Source organism: Mytilus edulis, chromosome 11, assembly GCF_963676685.1.
Source record: "Mytilus edulis chromosome 11, xbMytEdul2.2, whole genome shotgun sequence".
Classification (NCBI taxonomy): Eukaryota; Metazoa; Mollusca; class Bivalvia; order Mytilida; family Mytilidae; genus Mytilus; species Mytilus edulis.
This window is the reverse complement of record NC_092354.1, coordinates 28520235-28546230: the sequence shown is the minus strand read 5'-3', so window position 1 is coordinate 28546230 and position 25996 is coordinate 28520235. Positions and strand designations below refer to the sequence as shown.

At 27.9% G+C, this 25996-nt stretch overlaps 1 protein-coding gene across 1 annotated transcript; it reads right to left on the bottom strand.

Moving 5' to 3' along the window:
• Positions 1–14983: 14983 nt before the first annotated feature.
• On the bottom strand, positions 14984–19191 carry LOC139494136 (endoglucanase A-like). The gene is made up of 5 exons (XM_071282314.1): positions 18568–19191; positions 17625–17832; positions 17155–17325; positions 16203–16387; positions 14984–15205 (listed from the first exon to the last, which is right to left on the bottom strand). The coding sequence occupies exons 1-5, from the start codon at positions 18751–18753 to the stop codon at positions 14984–14986; spliced, it is 972 nt and encodes a 323-aa protein (XP_071138415.1). The 5' UTR covers positions 18754–19191.
• Between the last annotated feature and the right edge of the window lie 6805 nt (positions 19192–25996).

Sequence of the window (25996 nt, the reverse complement as noted above, 5' to 3'; positions counted from 1 at the left end):
GGTCGTATTTCCTCCTCCGTGTAATGACCCTGGCTGCAATGTTTTGTACTCGCTGTAATCTTTGAATAGTAGTTGATGGAAGTCCATACAGCAATGCGTTCCCATAATCCAAACGAGAGGTAACAAGGGAACATACTAATATATTGATATGTTATTATTACATGAATTGACAACTGACTGTTGTTTGTGTGACTCCAAACAGATTGACTGATACAGCATCAGGGAAAACTTACACCATTGGACAAGATGGGTGAGTGACACCTACAGTCCTACAGCTGAATCAAGATTAAGAATTCAAGAGGAAGCAAACAAAATATCCTCTCTTATTCATTTGATTTTGTTTAAACAAATTATCTCTTGTAGAGGTCATTCATGCATGCCCAGAAATTAAATGTTGAAGGAAGTGATGAATTAGAGTTCTTTGGTGACTTTTGGGCTTAAGTGGTGGAGTATTATGATAAAGTAACTAAAAGAGATAATGTAAGAAAATGGGACAGATTAAAGATGTTAAATAGCAGAAAAATTACTCAAAAGCAACCAGGTATATCTTAATTATGTTTTTAATTCCTAACTAACTTTCGTTATAAAAATATAATGTTACTTGTGTAATTTTATATGGTTTATTAAATATAGCTATTAATCTTTGAATGTTTTGTTGATTTTTGTCTGTCAAACTAGATTATCATAACATACCTGTACAGGTAATGTGATTATTTGTATTCACATAAAAATAAGAAAGATGGGATAGGAGTGGGAGGATTGTTGATGCGACTGCTGTCCACAAGATCATAAAATAAGATAAAATTTCCAATTGCAACAAACAGTTCGTGTGCCAGCATGTACAACATAAGATCCACTATTGGCAGCTGGTGGTGATGGAATGATGCACTGGGGGCAGCTGGTGGCTCATGATGCGATACAGCTGGTGGCTCATGATGTGATAAACTGGAGGCAGTTTGTGGCTCATGAAATGATGAACTAAAGCCAGCTAGTCTCAGAAAACCAAAATTTGGGACTAATGAAGTAAAAATGTGTTGACTGACCGCGATTTTGCTGCTTCTCCGGTTCTAACAATGGTCTAGTGGTCAACTGCTCATTTTCTAGTTCTGTTTCCACCAATAATTGAGGAATCGGAAAAGAAATTGTATCATATCCCCTGTTGGCAAAGTCGTCCCTTTTCTACTCTGAACCTGTGTGTATTAGAATAGCTGAAATGTCTCCATCCAGTGCTGCCCCTCAACGTATCTGCTATTTGGTGCAGGAGCAGAACCTTGTAAGAAAGATATCGTTAAGTAACAAAAAACTCCCAAGAAATCTAAAACTGATCATCTATTTTGTGCATTTTGCAGACAAAATCTTACCATACCAAAAAGTACAGCCCCTAGTTTGACTATGATTTTGGAAAATGCAACTTATGACACAATAACTAAATGCCCCCATGAGCCTGAATCTCTCATCTGCAAAGCGTAGAATGAACAATTTACTTCTGCAGTATTCTAGCCTATTCAGATCCAATCATACCTGATCTTAAATTCTTTTGTAAGGGTTGCTATAGTAAATGTATATGAACTTTATCAATGACCTTTGACTTCTGCAATATTCTAGCCTCTCTAAATCCATTAAAGATCTTTTGTTGGTACATCTTTTACCAAATTAACAGTAAAATGTTGAAAAATTACCAATAAAGGTCAAATCTGAATGAATAAAATAATACTGAGAAAATGGTGAAATTTTTAAATAAAGCTGTGGTTGTTTCAATTTTACTTCTAATACATTTGTCAATACATATTAGAAAATTATCTTGATCAAATGACCGATTTAAAGTAACATCGAATACAATTATCCAAAAAAATGTCAAATTAACAGTAAAATGTTGAAAAATTACCAATAAAGGTCAAATCTGAATGAATATCTAAAAGTAGAAATGTTTACTAAAAAAAATGTTACTGAGAAAATGGTGTAATTTTAAATTTTAGAGGTGGTTGTTTCAATTTTACTTGTAATACATTTGTCAATACATAAAAGAAAATTGTCTTCAAATGACCGATTTAAGGTTACATCGTATACAATTATCCAAAAAAATGTCAAATTTACACTAAAATGTTAAAAAAATTATCATTCAAGATCACATCGGAATGAATATCTATAAAGTAGTAAAATTTACTAAAAAAATGTTACTGAGAAAACGTTGCAATTTTTAAAATAAACCTGTGGTTGTTTCAATTTTGTTTTTTAAACATTTGTCAATAGATATAGAAAATTGTCTTGATCATATGACCGATTTAAAGTAACACCGTATACAATTATCAAAAAAATGTCAAATAAACAGTAAAATGTTGAAAAATTACCTGTTAAAGCCGTCACTTTGACTTAGCATGTTTAACAAGCACTTTTTTTATTAGAAAAAAAAATAAATTTAACATTCCTTGAAACATTATAAAATTTTACCACACTTGTTTTAAAAAAAAATTGAAATGTAACATTCTTTGATACATAATTATAATTTTCCTAATTTTTTATGTTCTTTTCAGACAAAGGACTTGTTGAGAAAACTGTACAACTTTTTTCTGATGGAAAAGGGTATGAAGCGCCCATGGGTGCTTCAAAACCCAATGAGAAGAGTGGTGAAAGCAACAGGTAAAGTTAACCAATTTTTAATTTGATTCGAAAAAAAACCAATTGGACATTTCATAAGCACACTTAAAATCAATTGTGTATATAATACTAGCATCTACATGTGTATTCTATTTCTTTCAAAAGAAGAAATTGACGGATTTCAGTATTAATTACATGGGGTATAATTTCTAACAATAAAGTCATTCTAAAATAAAATCAACTAAAAACTTCAAAGATGTAATAGAAAACTAGTAATTTTTTTTGGCCTTAAGTCTAGACAAGATATTACTTTTTTATGTTACATCATCAAAATTCAGCAAAAACAAAAATTGATGAAATATATGTTGAAAGTCTTCAATATTGATGTTTTGTACAACATAATTTACATATATAATAACATTTCATGTATTGCATTGATAAAACAAAAATTGTTAAAATTTGTATAAATCATTCTAAATTAAAATTACAGGCATTAAACAGTCCACCCTGAGAGGGTACATCAATGAAAATGATCCGGTGCAGGATGTGGTCAAGGTCAATTCACAAGGATTATATCCAGAAAACTGTCACCAAGACTCAGAAGGTGGATGATTTCGACAAAGGTGTGGTGAGGAGGACCATCTATGATCTGCACAAGAAATCCCAGTCGGTGACCATGCCAAAGCTGCAGGAAGCTCTGAAAAAGAACTAAAAAAGTATTACAATTTTAAAATGACGGTTTGATTGGTTCAAATTGAATTCAAATACAACTGTCAATACATATTAAAAAGTATATCGGTCACATAACCAATTTAAGGTAACATCAAAAACAATTATCAATACATTTTAGAAAATTGTCATGACCAATTTAAGGTAATATCTAAATAACTTATCCAAAAAGCGGGTAAATTTTAAAAAAAAATATTACAATTTTATAATGTTGGTGTGATTGGTTCAAATTGAATTCAAATACTGTCAATACATATTAAAAAATATATCGGTCACATGACCAATTTAAGGTAACATCAAATACAATTATCAATACATTTTAGAAAATTGTCTTGGTAAAATGAATGATTTAAGGTAACAACAATTACAATTATTAAAAAAATGTCAAATTTACAGTAAAATGCCGAAAAATAATCAAAATAGCAATATCAGATTTGCTGTTGTATTATTTACAATTATCCTCAGAATATGGTCAATTTCAGGTAACATCTAAACAAATTATCCAAAAAGTGGTAAAATTTTCATAGAAAGTTTTACAATTTAATAATGAAGGTTTGATTGGTTCAAATTGAATTCAAATACAACTGTCAATACATATTAAAAAGTATATCGGTCACATGTCCATTTTAAGGTAACATCAAATACCATTATCAATACATTTCAGAAAATTGTCTTTTTCAAATGACCGATTAAAGGTAACATCAATTACAATTATAAAAAAATGTCAAGTTTACAGTAAAATGTCGAAAAAATCATCAAAATACCAATATCAGATTTGCTGTTGTATTATTTACAAATATCCCCAGAATATGGTCAATTTAAGGTAACATCTAAATGAATTGTCAAAAAAGTGGTAAAATTTTCATAGAAAATATTACAATTTTATTATGAAGGTTTGATTGGTTAAATTGAATTCAGATACAACTGTAAATACATTTAAAAAGTATATCTGTCCAATGTCCAAATTAAGGTAACATCAAATACCATTATAAAAACATTAGAAAATTGTCTTTGTCAAATGAACGCTTAAACGTAGCATCAATTACAATAATAAAAAAAATGGTAAAACTGACTAAATAAGTATTATTATTCTGTAATGAAGATTTGGTTGATTCAAATTGACCTCAAATACAATTGTCAATACATATTAGAAAGTATCTCGGACATATTACCGATTTAAGGTAACTACAAATACAATTATCAATACATATAAGAAACCTGTCTTGGTCAAATGACCAATTTAAGGTACTATCAATTACATTTATAAAAAATATTGTCAAATCGACAGTAAAAAGTCGAAAAATCATCAAAATACCAATATCAGATTTGCTGTTGTATTATTTACAATTATCCTCAGAATATGGTGAATTTAAGGTAACATCTGAATGAATTATCCAAAAAGCGGTGAAATTTTCTAAAAAAAGTATTACAATTTTAAAACGACGGTTTGATTGGTTCAAATTGAATTCAAATACAACTGTCAATACATATTAAAAAGTATATCGGTCACATGACCAATTTAGGGTAACATCAAATTCAATTATCAATACATTTTAGAAAATTATCTTGATCAAATGACCGATTTAAGGTAACTTCAATTACAATTATTAGAAAATGTCACATTTACAGTAAAATGTCGAAAAATGATCAAAATACCAATATCAGATTTGCCGTTGTATTATTTACAATTATGGTCAATTTCAGGTAACATCTAAATAAATTATCCAAAAAGTGGTAAAATTTGAATAGAAAGTATTTCAATTTTATAATGAAGGTTTGATTGGTTCAAAGGAGTAGGTTCAGTAAGACCCCTTTTTGGCCCCAAAATATAGCAGTTTTACAAAATTGTTAAAATGTAAACCTTTATTATTTATTGGACAGTAAAATGCTTCTGCTACATAAATATTGGCTGTTTTTGACAATACAATGCACATATATCCGGTACTAGCACCATTAAGTCATGCTAAATTACTGAAATCCTCATAATTCTAGCATTTTAGTTAAATTTTAGACGGTTTTCGTGTAAAACGAAAGTGGCCGCATTCGTTTTCATCCTTAATATTGAAATGTAAGTTGTATTTTATGATAGTACATAACATATATAAAGGTCGAGGATGAACACGGATGCGGCCACTTTCATTTTTACCAAAAACCATCTGAAAAGTGACATTTTTCGGCATATTAGGTAGATTTTTCATATTTGAACTTGAATCGGATCGTTTTTAATGACTAAATTTGTTAAAATCTTTCACATAAACTAATTAATTCAAATAAAAGAGACACTTAAGTGTTTAAAAAGTGGTCAAAATCTTTCGTCAGATGAACCTGAAATTTGAGGCCAAAATCGGTCCTTACCGGACCTACTCCTTTAATTAAAATACAACTGTCAATACAAATTTAAAAGTATGTCGGTCTTATGACCAACTTAAGGTAACATCAAATACAATTATCAATACATTTTAGAAAATTGTCTTGGTCAAATGACCAATTTAAGGTAACATCAATAACATTTTTCAAAAATATTGTCAAATTTTCAGTAAAAAGTCGAAAAATCATCAAAACACCAATATCAGATTTGCTGTTGTATTATTTACAATTATCCTCAGAATATGGTCAATTTAAGGTAACATCTAAATAAATTATCCAAAAAGCGGTAAATTTTCTAAAAAATTTGAACCAACCACAGCTTTATTAAAAAATATCAACATTTTTAATTCAATATAACCACACTTTGGATATTGATTCGGATGTTACCTTATTGATATTTTTTTCATATTTTACTGTAAATTTGTCAATTTTTTTCATAATTTTTTTGATGTTACCTTAAATCGGTCATTTGACGAAGAAAAAAACTTGAACCAACAATAGCTTTATCAAAACATTTCAAGATTTTTTATTCTATTGAACCACTTTATAAAAAAATATCAACATTTTTCATTCGCTGTAACCACTTTTTGGATGATGATTCGAATGTTACCTTATTGATATTTTTTCATATTTTACTGTAAATTTGTCAATTTTTTTGATATTTTTTTTTATGTCACCTTAAATCGGTCATTTGATCAAGAAGAAAACTAGAACCAACCACAGCTTTATCAAAACATTCCAAGATTTTTTATTCAATTGAACCACTTTTGGAATATTCATTCGGATGTTACCTTATTGATATTTTTTTCATATCAACATTTTTTCAATAATTTTTTTTTATGTTACTTTAAATCTGTCATTTGATCAAGAAGTCAATTATTTTGATAATTTTTTCTGATGTTACCTTAAATCGGTCATTTGATCAAGAAAAAAACTTGAACCAACTACAGCTTTATCAAAACATTTTAAGATTTTTATTCAATTTAACCATTTTTTGAATATTCATTCGGATGATACCTTATTGATATTTTTTTCATATCAACATTTTTCATTCAATTTAACCACTTTTTGGAAATTGATTCGGATGTTACCTTATTGATATTTTTTTCATATTTTACTGTAAATTTGTAAATTTTTTGATATTTTTTTTTTGATGTTACCTTAAATCTGTCATTTGATTAAGAAGAAAACTTGAACCAACCACAACTTTATTACAAAATATCAACATTTTTTATTCAATTGAACACTTTTTGGCTATTGATTCAGATGTTACCTTATTGATATTTTTTTCATATTTTACTGTAAATTTGTCAATTTTTTGATAATTTATTGATCCTACCTGAAATCTGTCATTTGATCAAGAAGTCAATTTTTTGATAATTTTTAGATGATACCTTAAATCGGTCATTTGATCAAAAAGAAAACTTGAACCAACCACAACTTTATTAAAAAATATCAACATTTTTCATTCAATTCAACCACTTTTTATATATTGATTCGTATGTTACCTTATTGATATTTTTTTCATATTTTACTGTAAATTTGTCAATTTTTTTGATAATTTTTTTCATGTTACCTTAAATCGGTCATTTGATTAAGAAGAAAACTTGAACCAACCACAGCTTTATCAAAACATTTCAAGATTTTTTATTCAATTTAACAACTTTTTGAATATTCATTCGGATGTTACCTTATTGATATTTTTTTCATATCAACATTTTTCATTCAATTTGACCACTTTTTGGATATTGATTCGGATGTTACCTTATTGATATTTTTTTCATATTTTACTGTAAATTTGTCAATTTTTTGTTAATTTTTTTTTATGTTACCTTAAATCTGTCATTTGATCAAGAAGTCAATTTTTTTGATAGTTTTTAGATGTCACCTTAAATCGGTCATTTGATCAAGAAGAAAATTTGAACCAACCACAGCTTTATTAAAAAATATCAACATTTTTTATTCAATATAACCACACTTTGGATATTGATTCGGATGTTACCTTATTGATATTTTTTTCATATTTTACTGGAAATTGGTCAATTTTTTTCATAATTTTTTTGATGTTACCTTAAATCTGTCATTTGACGAAGAAAAAAACTTGAACCAACAATAGCTTTATCCAAACATTTCAAGATTTTTTATTCTATTGAACCACTTTTTGAATATTCATTCGGATGATACCTTATTGATATTTTTTTCATATTTTACTGTAAATTCGTCAATATTTTGGATAATTTTTTTGATGTTACCTTAAATCGGTCATTTGATCAAAAAGAAAACATGCACCAACCACAGCTTTATAAAAAATATCCACGTTTTTCATTCACTGTAACCACTTTTTGAATGTTGACTCGGATGTTACCTTATTGATATTTTTTTCATATTTTACTGTAAATTTGTCAATTTTTTTGATAATTTTTTTGATGTTACCTTAAATCGGTCATTTGATCAAGAAGAAAACTTGAACCAACCACAGCTTTATCAAAACATTTCAAGATTTTTTATTCAATTTAACCACTTTTTGAATATTCATTCGGATGATACCTTATTGATATTATTTTCATATTTTCTTTAAATTTGTCAATATTTTGGATAATTTTTTTCATATTACCTTAAATCGGTCATTTGATCAAGAAGAAAACATGAACCAACGACAGCTTTATAAAAAAAATATCAACATTTTTCATTCGCTGTAACCACTTTTTGGATGATGATTCGAATGTTACCTTATTGCTATTTTTTCATATTTTACTGTAAATTTGTCAATTTTTTTGATATTTTTTTTTATGTTACCTTAAATCGGTCATTTGATCAAGAAGAAAACTAGAACCAACCACAGCTTTATCAAAACATTCCAAGATTTTTTATTCAATTTAACCACTTTTTGAATATTCATTCGGATGTTACCTTATTGATATTTTTTTCATATCAACATTTTTTTAATATTTTTTTTTTATGTTACTTTAAATCGGTCATTTGATCAAGAAGTCAATTATTTTGATAATTTTTTCTGATGTTACCTAAATCGGTCATTTGATCAAGAAAAAAACTTAACACAACTACAGCTTTATCAAAACATTTAAAGATTTTTATTCAATTTAACCATTTTTTGAATATTCATTCGGATGATACCTTATTGATATTTTTTTCATCTCAACATTTTTCATTCAATTTAACCACTTTTTGGAAATTGATTCGGATGTTACCTTATTGATATTTTTTTCATATTTTACTGTAAATTTGTAAATTTTTTGATAATTTTTTTTTGATGTTACCTTAAATCTGTCATTTGATCAAGAAGTCAATTTTTTGATAATTTTTAGATGTTACCTTAAATCGGTCATTTGATCAAGAAGAAAACTTGAACCAACCACAGCTTTATGAAAAATATCAACATTTTTCATTCAATTTAACCACTTTTTGGATATTGATTCGGATGTTACCTTATTGATATTTTTTTCATATTTTACTGTAAATTTGTCAATTTTTTTGATAATTTTTTGAAGTTACCTTAAATCGGTCATTTGATCAAGAAGAAAACTTGAACCAACCACAACTTTATTACAAAATATCAACATTTTTTATTCAATTTAACCACTTTTTGGCTATTGATTCAGATGTTACCTTATTGATAATTTTTTCATATTTTACTGTAAATTTTCAATTTTTTGATAATTTATTGATGCTACCTGAAATCTGTCATTTGATCAAGAAGTCAATTTTTTGATAATTTTTAGATGATACCTTAAATCGGTCATTTGATCAAGAAGAAAATGAGAACCAACCACAGCTTTATTAAAAATATCAACATTTTTCATTCAATTTAAGGTTTATGTACCCTTCTGTAGCCATTTTTGTACGAACTTTTCAAACCTCAATTGTATCAGAACTACAGATATAATGAATAATAGAGATAGGCCATTTTGTACATATTCCAATGGGAAACTTGATGCAAAGCATTATTTTTTACTGTTCCATTGCATTTAATAGAAAAAGAGGACTTTGTGGCAAATAAATCAAGATTTTTATAGAAAATCTACAGCCTTTATTCTTGTACTCTCATATATGGCAATTTGATGACTGATAGATATAGGATTATTGCATGCAGTGCTAGCATTGATTTCCTTAAAACAAGTTTATAAATGTAGTTATTGGTTAAAACAAATATAAATATGGCCAAAATCAAGTACACCTTTTAGGGTGCGCTCGACTTTAGTGACTCAGCACGAGGTGTTTAGGAATTTACTGGTTGCTTAGAACTTTTTGTAAAAAATAAACACTAGCACGTCATAGAAAATCAAGCGAGTAATTTATGTTTCAAATTTTATAACAAAAATCTCTGTATTAAAGGCTGTGGATTTTCTATAAAAATCTTGATTTATTTGCCACAAAGTCCTCTTTTTCTATCAAATGCAATGAAACAGTAAAAAATAATGCTTTGCATCAAGTTTCCCCTTAGAATATGAACTTAATGGCCCATCTCTATTATTTATTATATCTGTAGTTTTGATTTAATTGAAGTTTTAAAAATTCGTACAAAAATGGCTACAGAAGGGTACATAAACCTTAACCACTTTTTGGATATTGATTCGGATGTTACCTTATTGATATTTTTTTCATATTTTACTGTAAATTTGTCAATTTTTTTGATAATTTTTTGAAGTTACCTTAAATCGGTCATTTGATCAAGAAGAAAACTTGAACCAACCACAACTTTATTAAAAAATATCAACATTTTTCATTCAATTTAACCACTTTTTATATATTGATTCGTATGTTACCTTATTGATATTTTTTTCATATTTTACTGTAAATTTGTCAATTTTTTTGATAATTTTTTTCATGTTACCTTAAATCGGTCATTTGATTAAGAAGAAAACTTGAACCAACCACAGCTTTATCAAAACATTTCAAGATTTTTTATTCAATTTAACAACTTTTTGAATATTCATTCGGATGTTACCTTATTGATATTTTTTTCATATCAACATTTTTCATTCAATTTGACCACTTTTTGGATATTGATTCGGATGTTACCTTATTGATATTTTTTTCATATTTTACTGTAAATTTGTCAATTTTTTGTTAATTTTTTTTTATGTTACCTTAAATCTGTCATTTGATCAAGAAGTCAATTTTTTTGATAGTTTTTAGATGTCACCTTAAATCGGTCATTTGATCAAGAAGAAAATTTAAACCAACCACAGCTTTATTAAAAAATATCAACATTTTTTATTCAATATAACCACACTTTGGATATTGATTCGGATGTTACCTTATTGATATTTTTTTCATATTTTACTGTAAATTTGTCAATATTTTGGATAATTTTTTTTATGTTACCTTAAATCGGTCATTTGATCAAAAAGAAAACATGCACCAACCACAGCTTTATAAAAAATATCCACGTTTTTCATTCACTGTAACCACTTTTTGAATGTTGACTCGGATGTTACCTTATTGATATTTTTTTCATATTTTACTGTAAATTTGTCAATTTTTTTTTATAATTTTTTGATGTTACCTTAAATCGGTCATTTGATCAAGAAGTCAATTTTTTGATAATTTTTAGATGATACCTTAAATCGGTCATTTGATCAAAAAGAAAACTTGAACCAACCACAACTTTATTAAAAAAATATCAACATTTTTCATTCGCTGTAACCACTTTTTGGATGATGATTCGAATGTTACCTTATTGCTATTTTTTCATATTTTACTGTAAATTTGTCAATTTTTTTTATAATTTTTTGATGTTACCTTAAATCGGTCATTTGATCAAGAAGAAAACTTGAACCAACCACAGCTTTATCAAAACATTTCAAGAATTTTTATTCAATTTAACCACTTTTTGAATATTCATTCGGATGATACCTTATTGATATTATTTTCATATTTTCTTTAAATTTGTCAATATTTTGGATAATTTTTTTGATATTACCTTAAATCGGTCATTTGATCAAGAAGAAAACATGAACCAACGACAGCTTTATAAAAAAAATATCAACATTTTTCATTCGCTGTAACCACTTTTTGGATGATGATTCGAATGTTACCTTATTGCTATTTTTTCATATTTTACTGTAAATTTGTCAATTTTTTTGATATTTTTTTTTATGTTACCTTAAATCGGTCATTTGATCAGTAGAAAACTAGAACCAACCACAGCTTTATCAAAACATTCCAAGATTTTTTATTCAATTTAACCACTTTTTGAATATTCATTCGGATGTTACCTTATTGATATTTTTTTCATATTTTACTTTAAATTTGTCAATTTAAACCACGATATTCAAATGGTTTTTTGTATTGGTCATTGACGTAAAGAGAGCATAACATTTTTCATCACACAATGCATTGCATTACAAGTTCTCTTTTCTCATTAGACTTGCCTATACATGTATCTGATCTTGATTTGCAATAGTGTGTAGATATAATTTTACATTGCAAAATTCCCGCCCTTTGCCTGGAGAGATCAGCATTACATAATATGTGATATTTATATATCTTTGGAACATCTACTGATTAGTTTGGTTTTTTTTTTGGTGTTGTCCTGTGGGATATGTGAAATATTTTGACACTGGACAGGTGTTAAATAGAAAAATGTTTCATAATAATATACGGCACCTAAACCTTGAACAAAATACTACATGTCAAAAGATATTCCACAAACTGACTTCGGCTGTTGTCTTTTCTATGGTCGGGTTGTTGTCTCCTTGACGCATTCCCCATTTCCATTCTCAATAGTTTAAGATATCATAACATACCAATACTTTATCAATGATCCACATTTTGAACACAGGTCATTCCGTCCAATGCCAATCGTCTCAAAGGATATAACCGAGTACACGTGTCTTCAGTTATATATATATATATATATATATATATATGGATATTTTCACATAGGATTCAGCGCCCACTGTACTATTTTCCAAACTGTCCCTTGGGAATCTTGATCTAAAGGCACTTGATTTCTGTATGAATAATTTTAGTATATCATATTCATCGTAGGGAACTTTAGACGATGTATATTTGAACTTCTATAAACTATAAGACAACAACAAAACATAAATTTTTGCTAGCTTTACTTGAGTTAAAACATTCGCTAGATCTAAAGGCAACAGTAGTATACCGATGTACAAAACTCATAAATCGATAGACAATAACAAATCTGGGTCATAAATCAAAACCGAGGGAAACGCATTAAATACAAGAAAATGACGACACAACATTGTAATGTAGGACCCACAGAAACGAACTAAGCATTAGACAAAATCCGATGCCAATAACAAATATAACATTGAAACTAAATACATGAATTTTGGAAAAGTACCGTGACACGTCTTATAATAATGTGAATTCACACTCAAATATAAGAGAAAACAAACGACACAAAAGAAACACAACGTTAAAATGTAACACACACAGTAACGAACTATAATATAATAATGACCATATTCCCGACTTGGTACAGGACATTTTTGAAAGACAAAAATGGTGGGTTGAACCTGTGGTAATCATTTTAATAACTCTGTTAAAAAAAAAATAAAAAAAGGCTTATAATTATAAGGCATGTCAATTAACTGCTAGCAGTCTGTTGTTATTTATGTATTATTGTCATTTTGATTATTTTCTTTGGTTACATCTTCTGACATCAGACTCGGACTTCTCTTGAACTGAATTTTAAATGTGCTTATAGTTATGCGTTTACTTTTCTACATTGGCTAGAGGTATAGGGGGAGGGTTGAGATCTCATAAACATGTTTAACCCCGCCGCAGTTACGCGCCTGTCCCAAGTCAGGAGCCTCTGGCCTTTGTTAGTCTTGTATTATTTTAATTTTAGTTTCTTGTGTACAATTTGGAAATTAGTATGGCGTTCCTTATCACTGAACTAGTATATATTTGTTTAGACGCCAGCTGAAGGACGCCTTCGGGTGTTGGAATTTCTCGCTACTTTGAAGACCTGTTGGTGACCTTCAGCTGTTGTTTTTTCTATGGTCGGGTTGTTGACTCTTTGACACGTTCCCCATTTCCATACTCAATTTTATTATAATTTAGAACGTCAGACGCACGTTTCGTCTATTTAACATGTTTAAGACTCGTTTATCATCGTCGTTTGAATCCAAACAAATCAAAAACTTAAAATAAATTATGAAGTCGACGACAAATCTAGATGTAAAACCACTTGATTTCTGTTTGTATAACTTAATAAACGTTTTACATTTATAGTCAAGTGACGAGCTTTCACTTCAATGCCACATATTGAATCGAGTAATTTTCAGTTTTTTTCATAACAGGGCAAGCTTGATTCTTTGAACACATGATAGGTGAACGATACAAACAATCAATAGGACTAAACACAGTCAATTAAAATTGTAGCAATGTTTATTGACTAAAACAATATCGAAATAAGTATATCATTTATATTTGATTTGATGTTTATTTATACGAGTCTCAATCCTATGAGCTGTATTTACTTACGTAATAAAGTATATCATATGTCACAAAGTGTGCACTTATGATTTAAATTCTTGGCTGACCAAAATACTAAACTGCCAAAACTTGCTTGTTTTGATCTTTTTATCATTACAAAGTCCACAATCATATCTATATTTGCATTGAAACGTACCTTTTTTAGGGTAAACTGAATCTTGGATTCTATTAAATACTTTTAAAGAATGAAAATATAGCTTCATTCTGACATTATTTCATTAATATTTAGATATGAGCAAAGGCTTTGTTCTAACAATGTCTTGTCGACAGGTGTCATATATTTCCGGGGGGGGGGGGGGGTAAGTTCCTATTATTTGGTATACGGGGATGTGCCAAAAATATGGGTCATAATTTTTTATATAAAAATGACCCTCCTTTTTAATGACATCCTATATTAAAATGCATTTACGTTTGATACCTGTATATTGAGTTGGGATATGATCTACATATCATATATAAATATGCTATTGAGAATCCATGCGTATATATAACGATAAAATATATGTGCACCAAACGATGTCAATTCATATATAAAAACTTAAGGGTAGCTGGTATATTTATGAATTATGAGTGATGATGAGTTATGGCTCATATATTAGCATGGGTCATATTTTAAATATTGTATATAAGTATAGGTCATTCTTTCTTAAATATTTATATAACTATAGGTACTGAATTTCAGTGAATGTTATATTAAAATGGGTACGGTTATTTTTAAGACAAAAATGGCACACCCTACCAAAAAAATATTGAAGTTATCCCCGTGCATATATTACAAGTTAAATGTTAAAGTAAGTTAAATATATTCAAAAGTATCCAACTTTTGTTTAAATAATAAATAAATGTAGAATGTACAACCTTTGTCTTTAAAAACAATTGATGCAACAGCCATTGCGGCTGCGTATTCCCCAGCTACGTCACTTCCTGGTTTATCAGATGTCACTTTAAATGATGGTCTATCCATCGTCATGTCCTCTGGTCTTCCCCAGAAAGAGTGATCAAGGTTACCATCTCCTACCTTTTAATAAGAACATTTGTTAATTTACCAACATTGTAAATGAAATCTGTTAGTGTTTGATTTTGTCAAAACTGCCTCTCTCTCTCCAACTCGATCAACCGCCGGATTTGAAAAAAAAATGAATCAAACATCAATTGTGATTGCTAATGAGACAACTAAGCACAAGAGATCAAATGACACAGATAATAACTATAGACCACAGTACGGCCTTCAAAAATAAGCAAAGCTCATACTGTATAGTCAGCTATAGAGTCCCGAAATGACAAATATTAAACAATTAAAACGAGAAAACTAACGGTCTTATATATACATGTATATGAAAAAGGTTTATTCATCAGCAGATTTCAAAATATTTTTTCTCAATTCGCTTCAGTCTCAAAACAAATAGTAATCACTGTTCATTCTTATTAAAGGATGGTGTGGACATTATTATTTTTTTTTTTGGCAATGTTGTAGTATTTTTCTCCTGCAGCTGTGATTGTGACAAATATATTTTGTTTGATTTACCGGAAGTGGCATATCGATATAAAAGATATGCAATTAGTGAAATATTTCTTAAGTGAATATATAGTGAGCAATACATCTTATTGGTGTTAAAAGTGTATACAAGTCAATATTAAATAGTGAAAGTTTAGAATAATTCAATTTAAAGTATTTGATGTTCCAAGCAACGTCCTAGATTTTGAACGCAAACAGAGTGTACGGTAGCAGATGTGATAAGACATTTTTCTGATTAGTTTCAATTTATACTAACTAACATTTCAGTTGTTTATTTTGTTTATTTGTATTCATTTGCATGTTATAATTGTGTTTGATTTTGTTTAGTTTTGTTTTAGTAAAATATTATTTTTTACTTGTGTTTCTCTGAATGTTGGCAAACTGACAATCCGATTATCCTACGTCTTTACAGACGTACCAGGAACAATGGGTATTACAAGGATTTTCAAAGATTCAGTATACATAACTTTGCATAACCTGTTTATGTTGTTAAACATACTTGAATATAAAGTTCATTTTTTCCAGTATGACATTTGAGTAACCATTCTAGCGACCAACGAATGCAGTCGTACATTTCATTCAATTGTCCGCTGGCATTGTATGCATCTTTGTATTGAAGGAGACCCCAGGTTAACAAAGTCACAGCACTGGCTTGTGGAAGTCCAAATTTGACATGATCACCAGCTGCAATAAGATCCATTATGAAAAGAAATTTATATGTATTTTTTTTTTAAACTAGTACTATATTCCAGGAATTCATATTACAACGTGGTATGTTGATATTATTTGTCTCTTTTCGAGGCATCAAATGTAACCTCCAAGTTCTATCCGAAAGGGGCTGTGAATGTGTACATGTACACCCCACATCAAAACTAACGCCCCACTTTGAACAAAAATGATTGAAGGCCATTCTGTGGATAGCTTATACACATGTACACACAACCAGAACTAAGACGTTGAACTTATGGAAGTAATGATTAGCTGGGTAAAACTATTTGTCGTGGCTCGGTACTAGTACATCCTGTCATTGTGTTATTGTGCTATGTTAAATTTTGTATCATTGTCTTTCGTTTTTGCTTATTTGCTTTGTTTATATACATTTATGCTTTTCTTTGTTGATTTTTTTTTATAGTAAAAGAGATTATTACACAATGTTGACTGATGTTCCCCTATTTATTACATGTTTACCTATTATATCGGTTTGTTTAGTTTACACGTCGTTGTCAATATAATGGAATTTTATGCGAATGTGATAAGTGAAATGTTTAGCTTGCTTTGAAACCACAAATTTTCTACAAAATAGAATACATGTACTAAGTCAGGACTATGACAGTTGTCTTCCATTCGTTTGATGTAATTTGATATTTTAGTTTGCTATTTGTTTAGGGAGCGGTCGTTTTGTGTGGGTGATCTTTTATGTGATTTTGTTTAAGTGCAGAAATTGAACATACCATCATACCATCCTCCAGTTAAATCCTCTCCGTTTTGTCCTCTGTCATTTAGTGCTGAGTCTTCTCTCCATGGTATTGGATTATCAGCAGGAAGTTTGCCAGACCGTTGAGCGAGATAGAACATGATTGATTTCATTAGAACTTCGTCGTAATTGTATTTTGTACCATCGGCTACAAATATAATTTTCAAAGTTAATTAAAACGAAGGTTTTTTTCATAATCAATGCAACATATGCTTTATCAATTGATCAGACAACCCCTATATCGTTCTTGAACAACTATCGTAATGTCACATTGGCTGATACTAACAGCCCCTTTTCTTACATAATGACGACGGAAATTGCCAAACAACATCGTATATCGATCGAAAGATCTTTTTAACTATGCCTGAAAGATAATATAAACCAGATCTATGGAATCATAAAGGACAGTAATATCCCGGTATTATTAATTCTGAAGCAGTTACTTACTATTCGAGGGTATTGGAGGTTTGAAATTGTCATGTCCCATGTTTTGCAAATACGCTTGTGCAGAGGGAACATTCCCGTCCTTCATTGTTCCTTGTACCATAACATCGAACTGGGGATTAGTCGTCTGAATGCCCGTGTGGTCTTTGTTAACGAGATAATGGACTGTTTCATTGCTGGAATCTTTTACATATTCTAAACCCACTGGCGACTGAAATGTAGAAAAGTAAACGACTAGAAGAGGATTGCCATGAAATCAATGTTAGTAAATCATATAAGGATTGATTTGTATATGTATTTAATGGTAAAATAGTAAATCTTGATACGGACTGATTAACAGTCCATCAACTAACAAACATAATATTAATGTTGAAATAAGGAATTTCAGGGTATGCAAAATTAATTAGTAGGTTCATTTAGGGTTTAAAATTCACAATAATTTTACTTGTACGACGGTTTTGTGGTTCTAACAAATAAATACTTAGTTTGGAAGATAACATATGAATACAAAGCCAACGCCAGCGAACGCACACTCAAAAGCAAGATTTGTTGTCGGGACTCTAATACGTACGCAACACAGAAATGTTTACTGCAATTGTTTTTTGGTCATATTTGTCAGATACAATGTAGTTAATATTAATATTGTGTTTATTGCCTAAGGATCAAAATTTTTATAAAGGTTATCGCTTTTGTGTGTCAGATAGATCTTTAAACACCAACAAATTGCTAAGCACACTCTCAATTACCGATATGTATGTTGCCTCCACAGACAAAATGGCAAATAACATTATTGTGATGTATCAATTATATGAGACCACATACTTGATAAATTACTGAGGTATAAACAATTTACACGAAACACTCAAAATGTGTATTATAAAATGTTTATGTGAGTCAAGCGGAAAAAATGCAACTTAACATAAAAAAAAAACAAATATCGTCATACCGTTAATCCCGTGACTGCCTTGGAAAAATCAATTTGAATTTTCCATCCAACTAAATCTTCTGTCAGGTTGAATATGAAGTGTCCATTGAATCCTCCATTACCAGCATTCGTCACCCGAACCATGGGTATGAAATCGAGTGCACCCACAATTGCAGGCAGAAAACATAGCAAGTGAATCACCATCATCTATCTCTTTGGTATGCAATCTCAAATTGGAACATTCATAAAATTTTAGTAGAATTAAGTACCTTTCAAAGATCGAAGACCCTCACCCGGTGCAACAAATTATTAGCCCGGTATTTTAAATGAGTTTTTATTCAGTCATACACAGTATCTTTGTTTTATTGACATTCAGTGATGGGAACAATATTCTATGTATCTGTTTGCACACTTTGTTTTATTGTTGGCCAGGTGATTTATTTTTTTTTTGTTATGCAAATTTATCACTGGGCTCAATTAAGTGTGGATACTGATGGTCATATATGACTTTGGTACCAATTTTCATGGATTGAGATAGACTTGAAGTTTCGTGAATATTTAATTTCGTGGTTCTTGCAAAGTCTTCATGTATTTGTTTAGGAAATTTTTAATTCGTTAAAAATTTTAAATCGCGGTTCTCCTAAACCCACGAAATCCAGGGAAATTCTTTGTGTGATTAAACGAAACACTTCAACCTTATTTTGAATAAACTATCATAACAATGCAGAAACAGTAAAATATAGAAAAAAGAAACCACTTTAATGTTTTGATAGATAAAGTCAATTACGGAATGTACATTTGAATCTATTAAGAGTGGGTCGGGTGGTTATAAAACGTCAAAATATTCGGTGTTCACGTCATTTATTTCTATATATACATTGTATTGCCTGATTGTATTCTTTGTTTTTTTAATCTGTTGACCGATGATAAATTCAATGTTTTCAAAACTTGATTAACTTTGTTGATAGGTAGCTATGTTTGTACAGTTTATGATTACTGGAATTGTATTCTTGTTTAATTAACTTTATATTCTGAATACGGACTGCCTAGAGCTACACCAATCTTAATGATGCGTTGTAATCGCATCAGATTTGCATTAGTACAAGAAAAGTCTGGTAAAGATGTTCGAGTATAAATCAATTCAAGACCCAAGTTATGATAATGAAAGTGATTGTGATACATTCTTTAAAGATTTTAGTATCATGTTTTTATACAATTTGGCTGTAGAGGAATGTTTTATAATAAATTATTTCGCCCCTCTATACGTGTTCATTTATTCCGTAAATGTTTTGATTAGTTGAACATTTTATTGATGCCTTAATTTGAACACTGTACTTACCTGTCACTGGATATTCTACACACTAAGATAGAACAACAAACTTATACCTTATCAGTGATCTACATGTTGAACTCTGGTCAAGACCGTCATTTCGCCAAACTAATTATTACGAAAGAGTATTACCGATGAAACGTGTCTCTATTTATTGATATGTATGGATAATTTACATTAAGATTTAAGCTTAATATTTTAAACAAATAAAGGAATTTTGGAGTGCACCAAAAATTACTCCACAAATGTTAATATGTCTCATTTCAAAATGAGCAATAAATGTTGAAATTTTTAAATAAAGCTCTGGTTGTTTTAATTTTACTTCTAATACCTTTGTCAATGCAAATTAAAAAAAATGTCTTAATCAAATGACCGATTTCAGGTCATATCATATACAATTATCAAAAAAAGTTGTCAAATGTACAGTAAAATGTTGAAAAATATCAATATAGCTCAAATCTCAATGAATCTCGAAAAAGTAGTAAAAAACACTAAGAAAATATGGGAATTTTCAAATAAAGCTGTGGTTGGTTCAAGTTTACTTTAAATACAATTGTCAATACTTATTAGAAATTTATCTTGAGCAAATATACGATTTAAGGTAACATAAAATTAATTATAAAAAAAAATAAATAATTTACAGTTAAATGTTGAATAAATATCAATATAGCTAAAATCTGAATGAAGACCCAAAAAGACGTAAAATTTACTGAAAAAATGTTACTGAGAAAATGTTGAAATTTTTAAATAAAGCTATGGTTGTTTCAATTTTACCTCTAATACATTTGTAAATGCAGATTAGGAAATTGTCTTGATCAAATGACCAATTTAAGGTAACATCATAAACAATCATCAAAAAAGTTGTCAAATGTACAGTAAAATGTTGAAAAATATCAATATAGCTCAAATCTCAATGAATCTCGAAAAAGTAGTAAAAAACACTAAGAAAATATGGGAATTTTCAAATAAAGCTGTGGTTGGTTCAAGTTTACTTTAAATACAATTGTCAATACTTATTTGAAATTTATCTTGAGCAAATATACGATTTAAGGTAACATCAAATTAATTATCAAAAAAAAATAATAATTTACAGTTAAATGTTGAATAAATATCAATATAGCTAAAATCTGAATGAAGACCCAAAAGACGTAAAATTTACTGAAAAATGTTACTGAGAAAATGTTGAAATTTTTAAATAAAGCTATGGTTGTTTCAATTTTACCTCTAATACATTTGTAAATACAAATTAGGAAATTGTCTTGATCAAATGACCGATTTAAGGTAACATCATAAACAATCATCAAAAAAATTGTCAAATGTACAGTAAAATGTTGAAAATTATCAATATAGGTATCATCTGAATGAATATCAAAAAAGTAGTAAACATACTGAAAAAAAATGTTACTGAGAAAATGTTTAAATTTTTAAATAAAATATGGTTGTTTCAATTTTACTTCTGATACATTTGTAAATACAAATTAGAAAATTGTCTTGATCAAATGACCGATTTGAGGTAACATCATAAACAATTTTCAAAAAAGGTGTCAAATGTACAGTAAAATGTTGAAAAATTTTCAATATAGGTAAAATCTCAATGAATATCTAAAAAGTAGTAAAACTTTCTGAAAAAAATGTTAATGGAAAATGTTTTAACTTTTACATAAAGCTATGGTTGTTTCAATTTTGCTACTAATACATTTGTCAATGCAAATTAAAAAAATTGTCTTGATCAAATGACCGATTGAAGGTAACATCATAAACAATTATTAAAAAAAGTTGTCAAATGTACAGTAACATGTTGAAAAATTATCAATATAGGTAAAATCTCAATGAATATCGAAAAAGTAGTAAAACTTTCTCATGTTTCTGAAAAAAAATGTTACTTAGAAAATGTTGAAATTTTTAAATAAAGCTCTGGTTGTTTTAATTTTACTTCTAATACCTTTGTCAATGCAAATTAAAAAAAATATCTTAATCAAATGATCGATTTCAGGTCATATCATATACAATCATCAAAAAAAGTTGTCAAATATACAGTAAAATGTTGAAAAAGATCAATATAGCTCAAATCTCAATGAATCTCGAAAAAGTAGTAAAAAACACTAAGAAAATATGGGAATTTTCAAATAAAGCTGTGGTTGGTTCAAGTTTACTTTAAATACAATTGTCAATACTTATTAGAAAATTATCTTGAGCAAATATACGATTTAAGGTAACATCAAATTAATTATCAAAAAAAAAAATGACAAATTTACAGTAAAATGTTCAAAGATTATTGTTATAGGTAAAATCTGAATGAATATCCAAAAAATAGTAAAACTTACTGAAAAAAATGTTACTGAGAAAATGTTTCAATTTTTAAATAAAGCTCTAGTTCTTTCAATTTTACTTCTAATACATTTGTAAACACAAATTAAAAAATTGTCTATATCAAATGACCGATTGAAGGTAACATCATAAACAATTATCAAAAAAAGTTGTCAAATGTACAGTAAAATGTTGAAAAATTATCAATATAGGTTAAATCTGAATGAATATCCAAAAAGTAGTAAACATACTGAAAAAAATGTTACTTAGAAAATGTTTCAACTTTTAAATAAAGCTATGGTTGTTTCAATTTTGCTACTAATACATTTGTCAATGCAAATTAAAAAAATTGTCTTGATCAAATGACCGATTGAAGGTAATATCATAAACAATTATTAAAAAAAAGTTGTCAAATGTACAGTAACATGTTGAAAAATTATCAATATAGGTAAAATCTCAATGAATATCGAAAAAGTAGTAAAACTTTCTCATGTTTCTGAAAAAAAATGTTACTTAGAAAATGTTGAAATTTTTAAATAAAGCTCTGGTTGTTTTAATTTTACTTCTAATACCTTTGTCAATGCAAATTAAAAAAAATATCTTAATCAAATGATCGATTTCAGGTCATATCATATACAATCATCAAAAAAAGTTGTCAAATATACAGTAAAATGTTGAAAAAGATCAATATAGCTCAAATCTCAATGAATCTCGAAAAAGTAGTAAAAAACACTAAGAAAATATGGGAATTTTCAAATAAAGCTGTGGTTGGTTCAAGTTTACTTTAAATACAATTGTCAATACTTATTAGAAAATTATCTTGAGCAAATATACGATTTAAGGTAACATCAAATTAATTATCAAAAAAAAAAATGACAAATTTACAGTAAAATGTTCAAAGATTATTGTTATAGGTAAAATCTGAATGAATATCCAAAAAATAGTAAAACTTACTGAAAAAAATGTTACTGAGAAAATGTTTCAATTTTTAAATAAAGCTCTAGTTCTTTCAATTTTACTTCTAATACATTTGTAAACACAAATTAAAAAATTGTCTATATCAAATGACCGATTGAAGGTAACATCATAAACAATTATCAAAAAAAGTTGTCAAATGTACAGTAAAATGTTGAAAAATTATCAATATAGGTTAAATCTGAATGAATATCCAAAAAGTAGTAAACATACTGAAAAAAATGTTACTTAGAAAATGTTTCAACTTTTAAATAAAGCTATGGTTGTTTCAATTTTGCTACTAATACATTTGTCAATGCAAATTAAAAAAATTGTCTTGATCAAATGACCGATTGAAGGTAATATCATAAACAATTATTAAAAAAAGTTGTCAAATGTACAGTAACATGTTGAAAAATTATCAATATAGGTAAAATCTCAATGAATATCGAAAAAGTAGTAAAACTTTCTCATGTTTCTGAAAAAAAATGTTACTTAGAAAATGTTGAAATTTTTAAATAAAGCTCTGGTTGTTTTAATTTTACTTCTAATACCTTTGTCAATGCAAATTAAAAAAAAATATCTTAATCAAATGATCGATTTCAGGTCATATCATATACAATTATCAAAAAAGGTTGTCAAATGTACAGTAAAATGTTGAAAAATATCAATATAGCTCAAATCTCAATGAATCTAAAAAAAAGTAGTAAAAAACACTAAGAAAATATGGGAATTTTCAAATAAAAATGTGGTTGGTTCAAGTTTACTTTAAATACAATTGTCAATACTTATTAGAAAATTATCTTGAGCAAATATACGATTTAAGGTAACATCAAATTAATTATAAAAAAAAAATGACAAATTTACAGTAAAATGTTCAAAAATTATTATTATAGGTAAAATCTGAATGAATATCCAAAAAATAGTAAAACTTACTGAAAAATATGTTACTGAGAAAATGTTTCAATTTTTAAATAAAGCTCTAGTTCTTTCAATTTTACTTCTAATACATTTGTAAACACAAATTAAAAAATTGTCTTTATCAAATGACCGATTGAAGGTAACATCATAAACAATTATCAAAAAAAGTTGTCAAATGTACAGTAAATTTTTGAAAAATTATCAATATAGGTAAAATCTGAATGAATATCCAAAAACTAGAAAACATACTGAAAAAAAAATGTTACTGAGAAAATGTTTAAATTTCTATAAAAAGCTATGGTTGTTTCAATTTTACTTCTGATACATTTGTAAATACAAATTAGAAAATTGTCATGATCAAATGACTGATTTAAGGTAACATCATAAACAATTACCAAAATGTGTCAAATGAACAGTAAAATGTTGAAAAATTATCAATATAGGTAAAATCTCAATGAATATCCAAAAAGTAGTAAAACTTTCTGAAAAAAATGTTAATGAGAAAATGTTTCAACTTTTAAATAAAGCTATGGTTGTGTCAATTTTACTACTAATACATTTGTCAATGCAAATTCAAAAAATTGTCTTGATCAAATGATCGATTTCAGGCCATATCATATACAATTATCAAAAAAATGGTCAAATGTACAGTAAAATGTTGAAAAATTATCAATATAGGTAAAATCTGAATGAATATCCAAAAAGTAGTAAACATACTGAAAAAAATGTTACTGAGAAAATATTTAATTTTTTAAATAAAGCTATGGTTGTTTCAATTTTACTTCGAATACATTTGTAAATACTAATTAGAAAATTGTCTTGATCAAATAAATGATCGATTTAAGGTAACATCATGAACAATTATCAAAAAAGGTGTAAAATGAACAGTAAAATGTTGAAAAATTATCAGTATAGGTAAAGTTTAAATGAATATCCAAAAAGTAGTAAAATTTACTGAAAAAAATGTTACTGAGAAAACGTTGCAATTTTTAAATGAACCTGTGGTTGTTTCTATTTTGTTTCTAAAACATTTGTCAATACATATTAGAAAATTGTCTTGATTAAATAACCGATTTAAAGTAACATCGTATACAATTATCCAAACAAATGTCAAATAAACAGTAAAATGTTGAAAAATTATCATAAAAGGTCAAATCTGAATGAATACCCAAATGAGTAAAGTTTACTGAAAATTGTACTGAGAAAATGTTGAAATTTGTCAATAAAACTGTATTTAGTCTAAATTTACTTTTAATACAATTGTCAAAACATATTAGAAAATGTCTTGATCAAATGACCGATTTAAGGAAACATCATATACAATTATCCAAAATTAATGTCAAACTAACAGTTAAATGTTGCAAAATTACCAATAAAGGTCAAATCTGAATGAATATCAAAAAGTTGAAAAATTTACTGAAAAAATAATACTGAGAAAATGGGGTAATTTTTAAATAAAGCCGTGGTTGTTTCAATTTTAGTTCTAATACATTTGTCAATACATATTAGAAAATTGTCTTGATCAAATGACCGATTTAAAGTAATATCGTATTCAATTATCCAAAAAAATGTCAAATTAACAGTAAAATGTTGAAAAATTACCAATAAAGGTCAAATTTAAATGAATATCAAAAAGTAGTAAAGTTTACTGAAAAAATGTTACTGAGAAAATGGCGTAATTTTTAGATAAAGCTGTGGATGTTTCAATTTTACTTCTAAAACATTTGTCAATACATATTAGAAAATTGTCTTGATTAAATTACCGATTTACGGTAGCATCAAATAAGTTATAAAAAAATGACAAAATTACAGTAAAATGTTCAAAAATTATCAATATACATGTAGCTAAAATCTGAATGAATATCCAAAAAGTAGTAAAGTTTTCTGAAAATCGTACTGAGAAAATTTTGAAATTTCTGAATAAAACTGTAATTAGTT

Bases quoted from the DNA above. Each gene is read 5' to 3' on its own strand.
- LOC139494136 (XM_071282314.1), bottom strand. From the start codon at position 18,753: ATGATGGTGATTCACTTGCTATGTTTTCTGCCTGCAATTGTGGGTGCA. The intron at 17,833-18,567 runs GTATGACGATAT...TCTACATTTCAG, and splicing joins AGGCAGTCACGGGATTAACG to TCGCCAGTGGGTTTAGAATA. The intron at 15,206-16,202 runs GTATGTTTAACA...TCTTATTAAAAG, and splicing joins AAAATGAACTTTATATTCAA to GTAGGAGATGGTAACCTTGA.